Source organism: Cucumis sativus, chromosome 4 (genome assembly GCF_000004075.3).
Source record: "Cucumis sativus cultivar 9930 chromosome 4, Cucumber_9930_V3, whole genome shotgun sequence".
NCBI classification, from domain to species: Eukaryota; Viridiplantae; Streptophyta; class Magnoliopsida; order Cucurbitales; family Cucurbitaceae; genus Cucumis; species Cucumis sativus.
Window position 1 is genome coordinate 25,946,828 of NC_026658.2, and position 13,859 is coordinate 25,960,686.

The 13,859-nt window shown below is 33.4% G+C and overlaps 3 protein-coding genes across 3 annotated transcripts in view; all 3 read right to left on the reverse strand.

Moving 5' to 3' along the window:
• Positions 1–16: 16 nt before the first annotated feature.
• LOC101217917 (protein PHOX1) lies at positions 17–3,899 on the reverse strand. The gene is made up of 3 exons (XM_004145473.3): positions 1,209–3,899; positions 839–1,080; positions 17–384 (listed from the first exon to the last, which is right to left on the reverse strand). The coding sequence occupies exons 1-2, from the start codon at positions 3,217–3,219 to the stop codon at positions 932–934; spliced, it is 2,160 nt and encodes a 719-aa protein (XP_004145521.1). The 5' UTR covers positions 3,220–3,899; the 3' UTR covers positions 17–384; positions 839–931.
• Positions 3,900–6,259: 2,360 nt separating this feature from the next.
• LOC101218154 (calcium uptake protein, mitochondrial) lies at positions 6,260–9,983 on the reverse strand. The gene is made up of 7 exons (XM_004145474.3): positions 9,539–9,983; positions 9,262–9,329; positions 8,483–8,706; positions 8,240–8,323; positions 7,386–7,599; positions 6,910–7,206; positions 6,260–6,791 (listed from the first exon to the last, which is right to left on the reverse strand). Exons 1-7 carry the CDS (start codon positions 9,885–9,887, stop codon positions 6,597–6,599), a joined length of 1,431 nt encoding a protein of 476 aa, XP_004145522.1. The 5' UTR covers positions 9,888–9,983; the 3' UTR covers positions 6,260–6,596.
• Positions 9,984–13,632: 3,649 nt separating this feature from the next.
• Positions 13,633–13,859, reverse strand: part of LOC101218391 — a 1,166-nt gene continuing 939 nt past the window's right edge. The window contains exon 1 of the mRNA XM_004145475.3: positions 13,633–13,859. This exon is cut by the window's right edge and continues 939 nt beyond it. The gene's annotated coding sequence lies outside the window, so the exon portion shown is untranslated.

The window sequence follows — 13,859 nt, forward strand, 5'->3', positions numbered from 1 at the left end:
TCGAATAAAAAGCATAAAGAGAATTTTCTACGTGGGAATGTAACAAAAAAATAATTTGATGTAGCTATATAATTTCATTACAATCACTCTTCAAATTCCAAAACAATCAATTTGACACTCTCTATCATAAACAACCTGCTCTTGAAATTTCACAAACAACAATTTCTCTCTATTCAATCTCATAAATCAAATTCAAAATTAAAGTTTCTTCCTCCACCCTATAGAATCGTTGATGAATAATGAATAGTTCTATAACTATATCTTTGTTGCTGAATCGCCAATCTTCTCTTGAATGAAAGTGCAAATGAATAATACTATAAACAAACTTACACTCTGACCATGTAAACAGCAAATCGAAAAACCATAACGTCTGGCGTAAAACATCTGCAACCACAGAAAGAATACAACATGAGTAACTTAGAAGATGAGGAATGAAACATGTAACAGCCATGCTGAGTTTATTGGAAGAAATTGTATCGAAATGTTCGAATCCAGAACTCAAAGAAAACATGAAATATATAGTAGAAGTTACAAGAATCGAGTTCTCGATAAATGAATAACGCGTCTCTGCTGTGGTATTGTATGTATATAAATTAATAAACAACAGGGTCTATGAAGAGGGCAGCACCACGAAACCATATGAAAGATAACTTGAAATATATCAAGAGAATAATTAAAGCTACCAATTTACATCATATCATAAACAAATTGCATCATATAACAATTCAGCATGGTGTGGTTAATATAGATTTGCATTAACAACATTAAGTTCTATAAAGGTAACTTTCTGTGAAAAATAAATAAATTTGGAAAGCTTCTAAATGAGATGCTCTTTTACCTTTTGTCTATATGGGAAGCAGAACACCAGAAAATTTGATGCAAAGAAAACTGAAATATTGCTTATAAAGAATGCCCCGATTGACAACAACTCTCAAAAATGTTCGAGAGTGAAGTGAAGTTTTGGAGCCCGACGTCGAAATAAAGGCTCGAGGCGGAAAGATGGAACGCCAAACTGCCATCTTTTAGCATCATACATTTCATTCCATGCCTGTACGATCTCATCGATTTTGAAGCCGAAACCTGCAAGCCCAAAATAAGAAGATGCTCTATTAACAACAGAAAAAGATTGTGTGAAAAGAAAAGTTGAACAATATTGCATTGCATCAAACAGAAGCTCTATTCTCTAAGGAGGACAGCTTGTGCTTTACCTTCCAGTGCTGTTTCATTGGAACAATGATTCTTTATCATAACTGCAATATCTGTTTGGGAAGCCCCAGCAAGTTCGAACTTCTCTACCGACACTTCCAAACATTCCTCCCAGGTTGGTAGCTCGATCTTATATTCCACGACAGAACGCTCGTACAACAAGGTGCCCCATAAAAGGTATATCTGTGATCTCATGTTTGAAGCCAACTCTGCAGCTTCATCAGCAGGTATCTCAGTGAATAGTTTTTCCAATCCCAATTTTTCTAACTCAGATCTGTATTTTTCACTTTTGGAGAGTCCATTCAGGCGTTGTTCCTCTATTTCTTCCCACATCAGCATGCCCTTCTCCATGCTGTCCTCGGCCTTGTTATAAAGTTGTAAGACCTCTGTGGAGAAGCTCGATTCCAAATCGATTTTGCTTCCACTAGCAATAGCATAATACCAGCAAAGCTTAGCCTGCTCAAACTGCTGCTGCCCAAGTGCAAGGAAACCTTCATAGAAGTCAGGTTTTACATTTAGAGCTTCTTCGTATCTCATTTCGGCTTTTTTGTATTCTTTTCGTGCCCATTCATATGCATCCTTAATCCGTAGAAGTAGAGTTTCTCTCGAACAGTCTTCCGGAAAGAAAACCTGCTTCCTTGCCCTGGACATGTGAACATTGCCCCAGTTGAAGAATGCCAGAGCTGCCATTTCTTGAAACTTATCAGCAGCAATTTCAAAAAGTTCCTGTGCACTATCTCCTGTTACAGAATCCTCCATCGCTTCCGAGTACAGCTTCATTCCAAGCTCATGAAGATCCAGGTATGAATCAGAATCAACCGCAACATGGTTCTTGAACAATCGTGCAAACTGGACTATCCAATCCTCAACCGTGGTCGTTCCCCTTACAATCTCTTTGTCATTTACGGAATCCCCATTCATCACCACTGTATTTTTTCTTTTATCAATAGCCTCTGGATGCTTCTCCTCGCTCTCGATTTCCTTGTAGGCAGGTTCCTGATCAGGACTAACCTCTGTGATGTAAAGTCTAAGTGAACCCTGCGATTGACTAGATGATTCAACCGACCTTAACTCCTCTGTGGTAGTAATTGTAACCAGATCACCCTCTTGATCTCTGTACTTCACAAGAACACCCTTCAAGCTTGGAAATCTGTCGCGAACTATCTCGCTCACCAATTTTATGCTGCAGTTTGTAGGTAACTGTGCCCATCTTATGTCTTCTCCAAATACTAACTTCACTGTCCTTGAGACCGGTTTTTCCTCAATCGGTTCAATGAACAATTTGTCTTCCTCAATAGTATTTTTTGTAACTTCCTTATCTTCAACCTGATCAACTTGAATCACTTGATCAATCTTCTCCTCCACGATCAACTTATCATCTGTCTTTTCATCAACTTTCTTATTCTTCTTCTTCCTTAGTTTCTCCCTAACTACCTTTCGCAAATGCGCTCCGGGAGGTAGCTTTACGCTGGCCAAACCAATTTCTTTTTCATCAACATCAACACCCTTTTCTCTCATCGTCTTCTTGACACTATCCAAAATCTCTAACGCAGAGAAGTTGTTAGGCTCCAAGCTCAAAACAGTATTGACATCTCTCAACGCCAAATCAAACCGATTCAAAGCCTCGTAACACCTTGCTCTCTTCAACAACGCCTTGCTGTACCTTGGATGAGCCTCCAGCGCCAAATTACACTCGTTAATCGCCCGTGGATACTCGCCCAATCCCAATTGCATATAACACGCAGCCATGTTGCTATGAAGATGAGCAACATCAATATGATTTTTCGGCAAAAGCTTAAGAGCTTTCTCATATTTCAACATGGCGCCTTCATGATCTCGCTTCTGAAATAGCCGGTTGCCTTCCTCCTTAAGCTCTTGGGACATGTTTATGAAAATCGCCGTGTCTTCATCGAACGCCTTCGAGTTCCGGTCAGAAGGCCGAGCAGTCTTTGAATTAGCATTCCCAGGCTTCTCCCCAACATTTTCCTTCTTCTTTCCCGTTGGCTTCCCCATTAAAATAACACAGAAATGACAAAGTTGCTGATTCAAATCTCAAATCCAACCCTCCTCACTCTCCTTCCTTTCTAATCCTCAAATCATACAAAACTCCATCTATTGAAAATCCGTGGAATATAGAATACAAACTACAGAGAGGCAAACGAAACAGGAATAGAAGCTAGAGTAATAAAATTGAAAAAAAAAAAAAAAAAAACCCAATCAAATACGCTTCCCAACTTGAAGATCGAAATTACAAAACTCGTACAAATCTTAGTTGATGAACGAACAAAAGAAACGAAAATCAAAGAAGCACGTCTGTATACATGTATCTGGCTTCCTCTTAACTGCTCCGGACCTGAAAATTCAGATTCTGAAGACGAAAATAGGGAGAGAAATCAACAGAATCGAATGGAATGGAATGGAAATGAAATCGTTGAGGCGAGAATTCCAGGAACCGAAGAAGGAGATGAGGAAGCCAGATGGAAATGGAGAAGAAAAGGGCGCGTAGGATAATGGGAGAAATGAAATGAAACGGAATATTATTAATATTATTCTTTCTTCTAATAGGCCTCTAGGGTTTCGGGAATGGCAGGTCAACATTTCAAATGATCTTGTCAATCCCCATTGTCATTACCGCGCATGTCGCTGCTTTTTCCTTTCTTTCCTATTCATAAAAATTACATACCTTTCACCCTTCCACCCAACATATTTGGAAACATTTTTTTATTTATTTTGAATTCAAAATCTCCAACCTAATTAATTTAAATAAAAACATTGGCATTTGCTTTTCGAGATTTTTCAATTATAATAAATAAATAAAAACTATTTATACTCATAATCAATCAAACATAAAAACTCCTTATTAGTTTGTCTATTTGGTCATTTTTTACCATTTTTCTTTGTTTTTATTGCCACACATTAGTTTAACGTCCTTCTTTTTGCATCGAGATGTTATTTTAATTTCTGACTTACCGTCTAACTTGTTAGTTTCAAAAAAATTCAATTTTAATGTTGGGACAAAAGATTGTTCTTTGTAGGTGGATGTCGCGACGAAAATACTTTAAATTTTTAAATTTATTTATATCGAAGAAAATGTTAAAAATAAAAAAAATTTACAAAATATTTACAATATATAACAAAATTTCAAATTTTATCAATAATAAATATTGATATGGCTTCTACCAAGAATCCAAAATTTTGCTATAACATGTAAATATTTTAGTTTATTTTAAAATATTGATGAATATTAAGTGAATAAAATATACTCAACAAAAAAATGGTTAAAAACTTTAGAGTATATTAACACTGTGAATACAATTTGAATTTAAAAAGTTATTGAATATATTTTAATGTTGGGATTTATCACAAATAATAAAGCTAACTATTTAAATTACATAGAAAAAGCCTTAAAGAAAAAAATTATTAATAATTGAATCATATGCTTAAAAACTTATTTATTAAAAGAAATAATAAGTATTTCCTTCATCGAAATTATACGAAAAAGGTTTTATATTTTTAAAATGTGTGAATTGAAAGAAAAATAGTGTTAATTATCATTTAATTATGTTTATGTTGGCACATTGATATTTGTTTATACACTAATAAAGTGGTTGATTTTGATTTAAGTACATAGAATATCATGATTGATGAAAGATCATGGAGTGTGGATTTTCTTAAATTATAATATGGTTATAAATTTAGGTTTTAAAAGGCAAATTCTTGAAAAGTATACTGTTTTATTAAAAAATAAAACAACCTCTTTCTTGAAAAGGAAAAAAGAAAAAATGGACATACAGACTCACTGTTGTTTATACACTAATAAAGATGTAGTGGAATTGGTTGTACTCCAGCCCTAATTACCTTACAAAGTCTCCTTCCAACATGCTCAATTTCATACCTTAAATAAAGAAAGAGGTATTTTAAAGGTTTGTTTTTTAAAATAGCAAAATAAATTAAAATATTTACAAACTAAGCAAAATAAATTAAAATATTTACAAACTATACCAAAATTTTGAATTCTATTACTGAAAAATAGCAAAATTTTGAAATATATTACTAAAAGAGTCTTATATCACTCTAACACATCAATGACTATCAATGATAGAATGATACTAGATTTGATAAATGAAATTCTGTCTCAAAATTGGTAATAAATAGTTCTATTTACCATTTTAGATATGAAAATTTGTAAGATTACTTTTTTTTTTAACATGAATCCTCAACCTCAATATGTTAAAAACTATAATCACATACGATCTAGTTTTAAAATTTTAAAAATAATAAAATAAAATACAAATTTTCTAAACAAAGCATTTCAATCTTTTAATTGCATCGCCTAACATTTCTTCCCATGTTTTATTTTCACTCTTGTTCTTGTTCATACTTTCATTTTTGATCCTTGCTCGCCCTTCCTCTTGTTCTGCTCATTTTTTCTGGTCAAATAAGCTTTTTTGACCAATTTTTTAAAAAGTAAATCATTAATTTACTCTCCATATTTTGTGCACACATATATTATATAAAAGCAACAATATAAATTTATGGGAGCTTAGGTGAGCTGTTTAGTAAAATATGGGATCGGTTCATACTACGGATTATGGAAGAAGGTGAAGAATATTTGTAATTTGTGTAAAGGGAATATGATCCTGGTTTGTCGTGCCTTGTCTGCCACACTTATACTTGTGTGCTCTAAAATTATTATATAATAACGGTGAAAACGTCAATTTACAAATGACATAATGTTCTACAAAGCAACAGGCCATTCACAAAAATGTCTCACATTTAAATATTAGAAAGAAAGTGCTTGTATTTCCTAAAACATATCAACCATTTAAAATCTAATAAATATGCCATTTCAATAGGTTGCACCTTGAGTATAGCTTACTTAACTTATATGTTAGTAATCAAAAGTTTTGTGGTCTGAGTCTCTCTAACCAAAAACAACATTTGTACTTTCCTTTGTTACATTAAGAGAGAATATTAGACTTACTTAAAGATACTCAGAGAACATAATCTCAATCCCAATAGTAACTAAAGATATCAAGAAACTAACAGAATCTTAACAATCAAAAAACAAACTTAAGTGTATTCTATCATTACTATCCACACAAGAGTTTTTTACCACTGAACCATATTCAACTATATTGGACATGATTTAGTCCCAACAGAGTATGAACTACATACACACAAATGCTGCCATATAAGCTTATCCAAGTTAGAAGCACTTGTGAAGATTTTCTTTTAAAGAACATTAATCAAGATAAGTTGACTACCTACGCCTACGCTATTATTTACATTTTTGAAGCATATGAGATCCAACGTGGTAGGGGCCATACGGTGGTTAAACTTTACACAAACTAAAAACTAGTAAGAAAGGAAAAGCAAACCTGCAAAAATCATGGGCTTATTTCGCAACTCCAGCAGCGAGAGAAAAGCCCCATCATTCCTGCCTCCACAGGCTGAGCAACGTCCCTCTCTCGATTATGTAACACTCTTACAAATTCCTCTGAACTCAGTTCACCATCTAAATTTGTATCGAACAGATGAAAAATTATGTCCACAACCTCGTCCGAGAGATTGATGCCACACACCTGACATTACACAAAATCCGCCCCCAAGACAAAATCAATCGTTTGTTCTTCAGTATTCATAATGTATAAAGGTTAGATGGATTTTGTTTGGTAAGAAGGTTGGTTATAAACATGATACCTGTGATGCAGCACGTTGAAAATCGTTCTTTGTCAGAAGGCCATTTACTTTTCCGTAACTAAATAATGCTAGAGAAAAAGGTTGCAATTTTCTGCGTAGAGTATCGAAATCCTTGAACTCCTCCCATGAAATACGAATGTCCATAAAATGTGGTTTATTGTCCATTCTACTAACTCGATCGAGCAACTCACGTAAACGAGATGAGTCAGCTGAGGCAACCATGGACAATGCAAAGTCCTTTGCAGATATGGTTCCTCTTAATTTATAGTCATAATGTGCAAACTCCAATTTCAGCATCTACAACACAAATGGATATTTTGGAGTTCAGGATTTAAATAGAAGGCAAGTGAGCATTTTCCAAACTGCTTCATGATCAAACAATTTTGAAATGACGCAACAAATCTTTGCTTTTCGCAACAAGTTAGTTTAGATTGAGTCATAGATAAAAAAAAATTAGCTTGGTAGCATACGGTTACCTCAATCTGCAGATCTTTCATAAATTGGATAAATTTTTCAAGTTGGAGGCCTGCGTTTCCATCTTTACCAAAGAAGTATTCTACAAGGCCTCCATTTTCCACACAGCCGTCAAAGATTAATCTGCTACGATGTCCATTTCTATGTTGAGCGCCTTGTCGGTTATGGGACCGCATCAAAGCCATAACTTTCTTGAATTCTTCCTTATCAATCTCTCTACAAAATGCAATAGCAATACTGTGTTACACAAGCAACATTTTTAATGAAATACATGTAAATTCAAGGAGGTTAGTGGTAGTTTAAACTGTTCTAGGAATTCAAAATGCAGCTAAAATATGCTTAAACAAACAAAATATATTCAAAATGATTATAGTGTAAAGCTCAAATGCTAATATAATGAGAATAAAACTATCAAGCATGTCACCCCCTAAATGGCTTGAATCATTGAAGATCCTTGAGAAAATGCTAACACAACAGACCACATGTAAATCTCAATAGCCTAAGTTACCGAGCATGCATTCTATCTTTCCAACCGCTGGTGTAACTTAAATGTGTTAGGATTGTGTGGAGCCCCAAGTAATCCCACAACATTGACAAAACTCCACGAATAATGGTGCACACAAGGAAAACTTCACTTAAAGTTAGTTTAGGGCTCCACCCCATTATTGAATGGGTTAACATTTGTTATTTTATTAGTGATTACCTATTTGCCTTTAACTTGTGAAGTGAGAATTCGAAATGCAAGTATATTTTACAATTATTTATATCACAATACGATTTGACCGGGCTCAAAATTGCAAGACTAGTGTCTAGAGACTAAAAGTAAATTTATTGAACAAGGTTACACATTACATACCCATCGTTGTTGAGGTCAAACATTTTAAACGTAACAATAAAACTCGATTCTGGGATGCTGAGTAGTGTTTTTAAAAAGATGTACCTATTAAGCAAAGAAAAGTATTGTCAAGATTGAGTATAATAACGAAGACTAAATGTCATATGGCAAACATGTGTAAGCCTGCAATGACATGGAATGAAAATATAATCTCATAGCACAATGTAAATGAAATAAGTAACATAAAAATATAAAATGGCTTACTCTTTAAAAGAAACATGCCCATCATTGTTTATATCAAAAAGCATGAGCAAATTAGAAGGAGCACAACGTAGCTCCCCAGGGTTTCTTTCCCCGCATAAATATCCATCTCTTACAAGATGTGACTCTGAAGGCGGAAAGACAGGAATCACTGCCCGCATGAGATCCATTGGTGTCATGAGTAATTCACCATCTGGAGCACGAAATGATGCAAAATACTCATAGACCTTCAGGAAATGATCAGATGGCAAGAAAACATGTCAAATAAAACAATCCTTAAATAACAAGATTTAAGAGCAAACTAACCGATCCTTGGACCAAAATTTTCCTACAATCCAGATTTAGTATTTGCAAAGAAAGACAACTAGTTTACTGGATTTGGCTACAAGATTATAACAACTCACACGATTGTTAGTAATGCTGTCAAAGAAAACATGATGGGAAAAAAATCATATTATGCTTATAAACTATGAAGTTGAATAAACTCTAATCTTTGAATCAATTTAGATTGATTTATACTTATTTTCATTTAAAATAAGCTCAAAAATCAGGTAATTAAAACTATACTTATCCCAAAATCCCACCGAAGTAGCAATAAAAAATTGTCGCACAATTCTATTTTAACTAGGTAGCGGAAGCAGACAGCTCGTATTAACAAAAACCGTTTCACTATAACTATGTTAATTAACACACTCCCAGATTTAGAGGTGTGAATTGAATTTTTCCCCCAAACCTAAATAAAGAAATAGCACATAATAAGCAGAATAAAAGGCATAATATACCTTCTCAGGAGGACTGTACAATCGAATCCGTTTCTCGTAATTGAAGAATACCTTTCGACGAAACTCCTCTGCAAAGACAAGTAGAAAGGAGCAAAGTCAAAAACAGTAACTTCATTTGATTTTCATCCATTCCAACTACGATTACTCATCTAAAAACGTATTCAGTAAGTTCAATAACCCAACATAACTACACACAATCTCTCATAAACAATTCTACTCCCCTAATACTGACGAAAGAACAAACAAATAAGAAATGGAAGAACGATTACTTGTTTACCTCCAAACAGAAACTTGGAGGAGATTTCAGGAAGAGAGAATTTCCGAAAAAACGAAGACGAACGCGGGTGCTCGACAACGGCATCTTCAGCACTATCCACAACAGCTGAATCGGCGAAAGCTAATGTTGGAGTAGCAGAATTAGCAGACACACAGACAAACCCTAATCCAGAAGCAAGCAAAATTCCTGACGACCATTTGAGAAAAGAAGAGATCCAGAGGCGATCGGCATCGGAAGTGGAAGGTGAAGCCGAGGAAGAGGATGACTGATTGACGGAAAGCCATCGGATGGAGTAGAGTGAGGGAATGGACGGCGATGATCTACGGAGAGACCGTAAAGGCAAAGCCATTAGCTAAAAGTGTTGGGAGTTGAAGTTGAAAAGAGATAGACTGATGGGAAAGGAAAAAGGAGTCCCCGCGTTTATCAAACGTGTATTCACCAACCCCACTTTATTTAAAGAAATTGTATTTTGCACCATAATTTTGCTCTTGGAAGAAGAGATTTTCAAATATCGAAAAGTGAAAACTAAATAGAGTATAATTTTGTGCTGATTAATAGTTAATTGTGGCCCAATTTAGGGCCCAATTTCTTGGACTTTGATTTCCATTTTACCCAACAATAGATGACATCTTTGCTTAGTCCACACTAATTGTTGTAGTTTACGAAATCTAACCCAAATATTATGCACTCAAAAACATATTGTATGCATATATATAAATATAGTATGACGGTTCATTAAACCCAATTTTAGAAATAATAATTAAATATATAACAACAATTTTTAAAAATAATAAATATAGAAAAATCTATCTATAGACTATCAGTAATAAATCAATATTTGCTACATAATCTACGGAGATAGACTTGACATATTTTGATTATTCGTAAAAAATTTAAAATGTTTCTCCATACATAGTTATTTTGAACATAATTGCTATATTTATTGCTGTATTTGTAACTATCCCTTGATATGTATGGTAGATTTTAGTGAATTGCTTGCCATACTGATTGTATAGCTCAACTAAAAGAATTATATTATATATGTATATATATTAGCCAAAATATAAAGTTTGTTGGGGATAGATTTACTGGATAGATAGATAGTTTAGAGATATAGGAAATTCAAGGACACTGAGAGCTGGATATGGCATACCAAGGCCAATACGTCCAACCAATAGTTAGTCATGGGCATATAAGACCAATACAATTGATTGTTTGAGATTCACGAGGGAAATTATTGTCCCAATTGATGACCCATGACCAGGATCTTAGAGGAGCTCGTGTGACCTAGTGAGAGCCTATCTAGGTAGCCAAAAGACCACAAAAAGCTCAAAAGAGCACAGAAAGATGCCTAACAATAGCCCAAATGATCCATAAAATGAGCCTAGTGGTAGTTTAGAAGAATTAGAGAGTACCTCGAAGAGTCTTGAATGACCCATGAATTACCTTGGAGTGAGTAAGTTTGGAATCGTGTAGATTATCAACAAACGATTCGTAAAGGAATCTTTAAGGAGTTTTAAATGTTGCACTGAAGCATAGGTTACACCCCATAGTAGTGGTAGGAGTAATTGATTAATTCTAAAAAACAAAAAGAGTTTATTTGTATTTTGAAAATAGTAATATTGGAACACGTGTAAAAAAGTTAATCATTAAATGCATAAGTTACCTTTTTACCACCTTCTTTATCTCTTATCTTCTCATATTTAAAGGACAAAAATGAATTGATTGAGATTTTTTTATGGTTCTCCATGTATCTATTTTGTGTTTCCTCCTTTAAGCTACTATATTTAAATACGCAATTTGTTATTTTCTATAACTTCCTTTTCTAACAAATATTAGTTGTAATAACTAATTTCACTTCGTTTCTTTACCAAGCACACAGATTGAAGCTTTTGTATAAGATAAAATCACAACATTAATGATTTTATAAATTTAAAAGAGACAACTTCCAATCTAAATCTAAGTTTTCACCTTACTAGCCTATCTAAATGATGGAAGTCATCACTTGAATATACACCTAAAATTTAAAATTTGACACTTCCTAGATTTAAGAAGATTTTGAACCAAAAAATTCTCGATGAGTTAACCTCTTATGGAATGGCATCGGACCTATTCTATCCCCTTCAACCTCTATCTACTAAGGGATTCAATCTATTGGGAACAACCCTTTCCCACTTAATTAAATCAATAGGCTTTTTTATTAATGAAAATGAAATATAGTGATTGAAAGTTCTAAAGTTATACACTTGGAGAAACAAAAGGGACAGCTGGACTGCAATTAGTGGTTTTTATTATTAGAAAAACGTCTTTATTATTTTGTTACTGAAAGGGAAATTGTAATTTATTTGGGTTTTATTTTCTTTAATTATTGAGATTTTATTGTGTGGGGAAAATTGGGAGTGTAAACTAATAAAAGAAAGAACATTCCAAAATAAATTGACACGGAATGGCAATGCCAGCTGGCGAGCTGAGTAGGCATTCACCGAAAAACGCGTTGGTTTGAGAATTGAGTTGCCGCCCACTGTATGCAACATTTTCATACAAATACAAAACCTTTTTTCGTTAGTGAATTTTCAAATTTTCAAATTTTCAAAATCAAATTCCACAAATGTTTAAAAAATACACATTTTAATAAAAAAAACAAAGGAAATTTGAAAAGTAAATTAAGGAAAATTGCATCACACAAACATTTCAAAAAAATCGCTAAGTACATGTATTTAAAAAAAAAAACAGAAATATTTAAAAAGTAATAATTTATAATATTTTTATATATTATAAATATAACAAGTAATTAGTGAAGACTATCTAGATCGGCTTTTAAATTGACATGCATCATATTATCATAATAATTTTTTTTGTTATTTTGTTATATATCTCATCTTTTTAATTAAGGATATCAAATTGCTATTAAAAGATTATCGATTTTTAAATCTACTCATTTTACAATTAAAAAGATATCAAATTGCTATTAAAAGATTATCGATTTTTAAATCTACTCATTTTACAATTTAGAAAAATGTAGAAAGATTATTAGAAAGTCATTATTGACTTTTAAGTTTAAAGAGAGACATGAATTTTATTATAATTAATTTTTACTATTTGTGTGAGTGTCCCATGTTCTAACGTGATAAATAGCCTAAAATAATATTCTTAAGACTGTTTATATTAAATAGAATTTAAAAAAGAAAATCATTTTAATTTAAACTCCTTTGGTTGGCTAACATTTATTTCAAAATGACACTTGAGAGGATGCTCCCAAATGGGGTCACAAGAATCTCGGGGGCACCGCCTTGTATGTATAGTAGATGAGGGGGTCCCTCTTAATTTTCTTTCTTTTATTAACTATTTCTGTTTTGTCTGTTGAACCATCACGCTCATTTCCAGCACAAAATTGTCCCCTTCTTTTTTATAGAAAAGTAGACAATCAAACTTTTTATAAATTAGATTTTACTATGTTTTGTAAATTAATTTCAGTATTTTCATATTTTCTGTAAATGTCCATTTCTTTGCCTTTTCTTCTTCATTTTTCTTTTAACTTTTAATCAAGTTTATCACAATTTATAGTTTTTCACTTTACTTCTGGTAAAAGTTCCATTAAGGTCCAATCCAATGGGGGCTGCGATCAGTAAATTCCGCCAAAGTTTAATGTATATAATTTTGATCTTCCAATAGTAAAAAACTCAAAGGTCAAAATTTCATCTCAAGAAGATCAGCATAGGTTTCGTGACGAAATTTATCACCGGGCGGCACTTCCTTCCTGCACAAATAAAATAATACAAATCATAAAACAAAAATGAATAAAAGTTAAAGTTTACGGTTACAAAATAAAATAATAAATACCTGACACGGAATGAACGGGAAGGGAGTAAACGGAACACGTGAAACGACGGGGACGGAATCCCAACGCTGCACACACAACGGATTTGGAACGGTGACATATGTTTCGTCGGACGGCGATAAAAATCCATTTGCAAATTTGTTTGCAAGAGATATAGATGAGTTCATGTTGAAAAGATGATTAGTCTTCGAATTTGATGAGTTATTTGTTTTTGTTTTGTTTGAATTTAGATTTTGTTTGTTGTTGGGTTATCAAATTCAAAATAAAAATGTCCGAAATTCTCCTTCCACAGCAAATGATGTTTATATGTACAATTGGTGAAAAATTCGTCGGTTTTATCTTCTTCAAATCCTCTGCCAAAAACCACGAAGGATTTCGACTGACGAACTATCCCCTCAGCGTACAAAACTCGGGGAGCCGACGCAGTCCCGCTTCGAAATCAAAAGCTGAACTCATCACGAGTCATAAACTCAGTAAACAAAC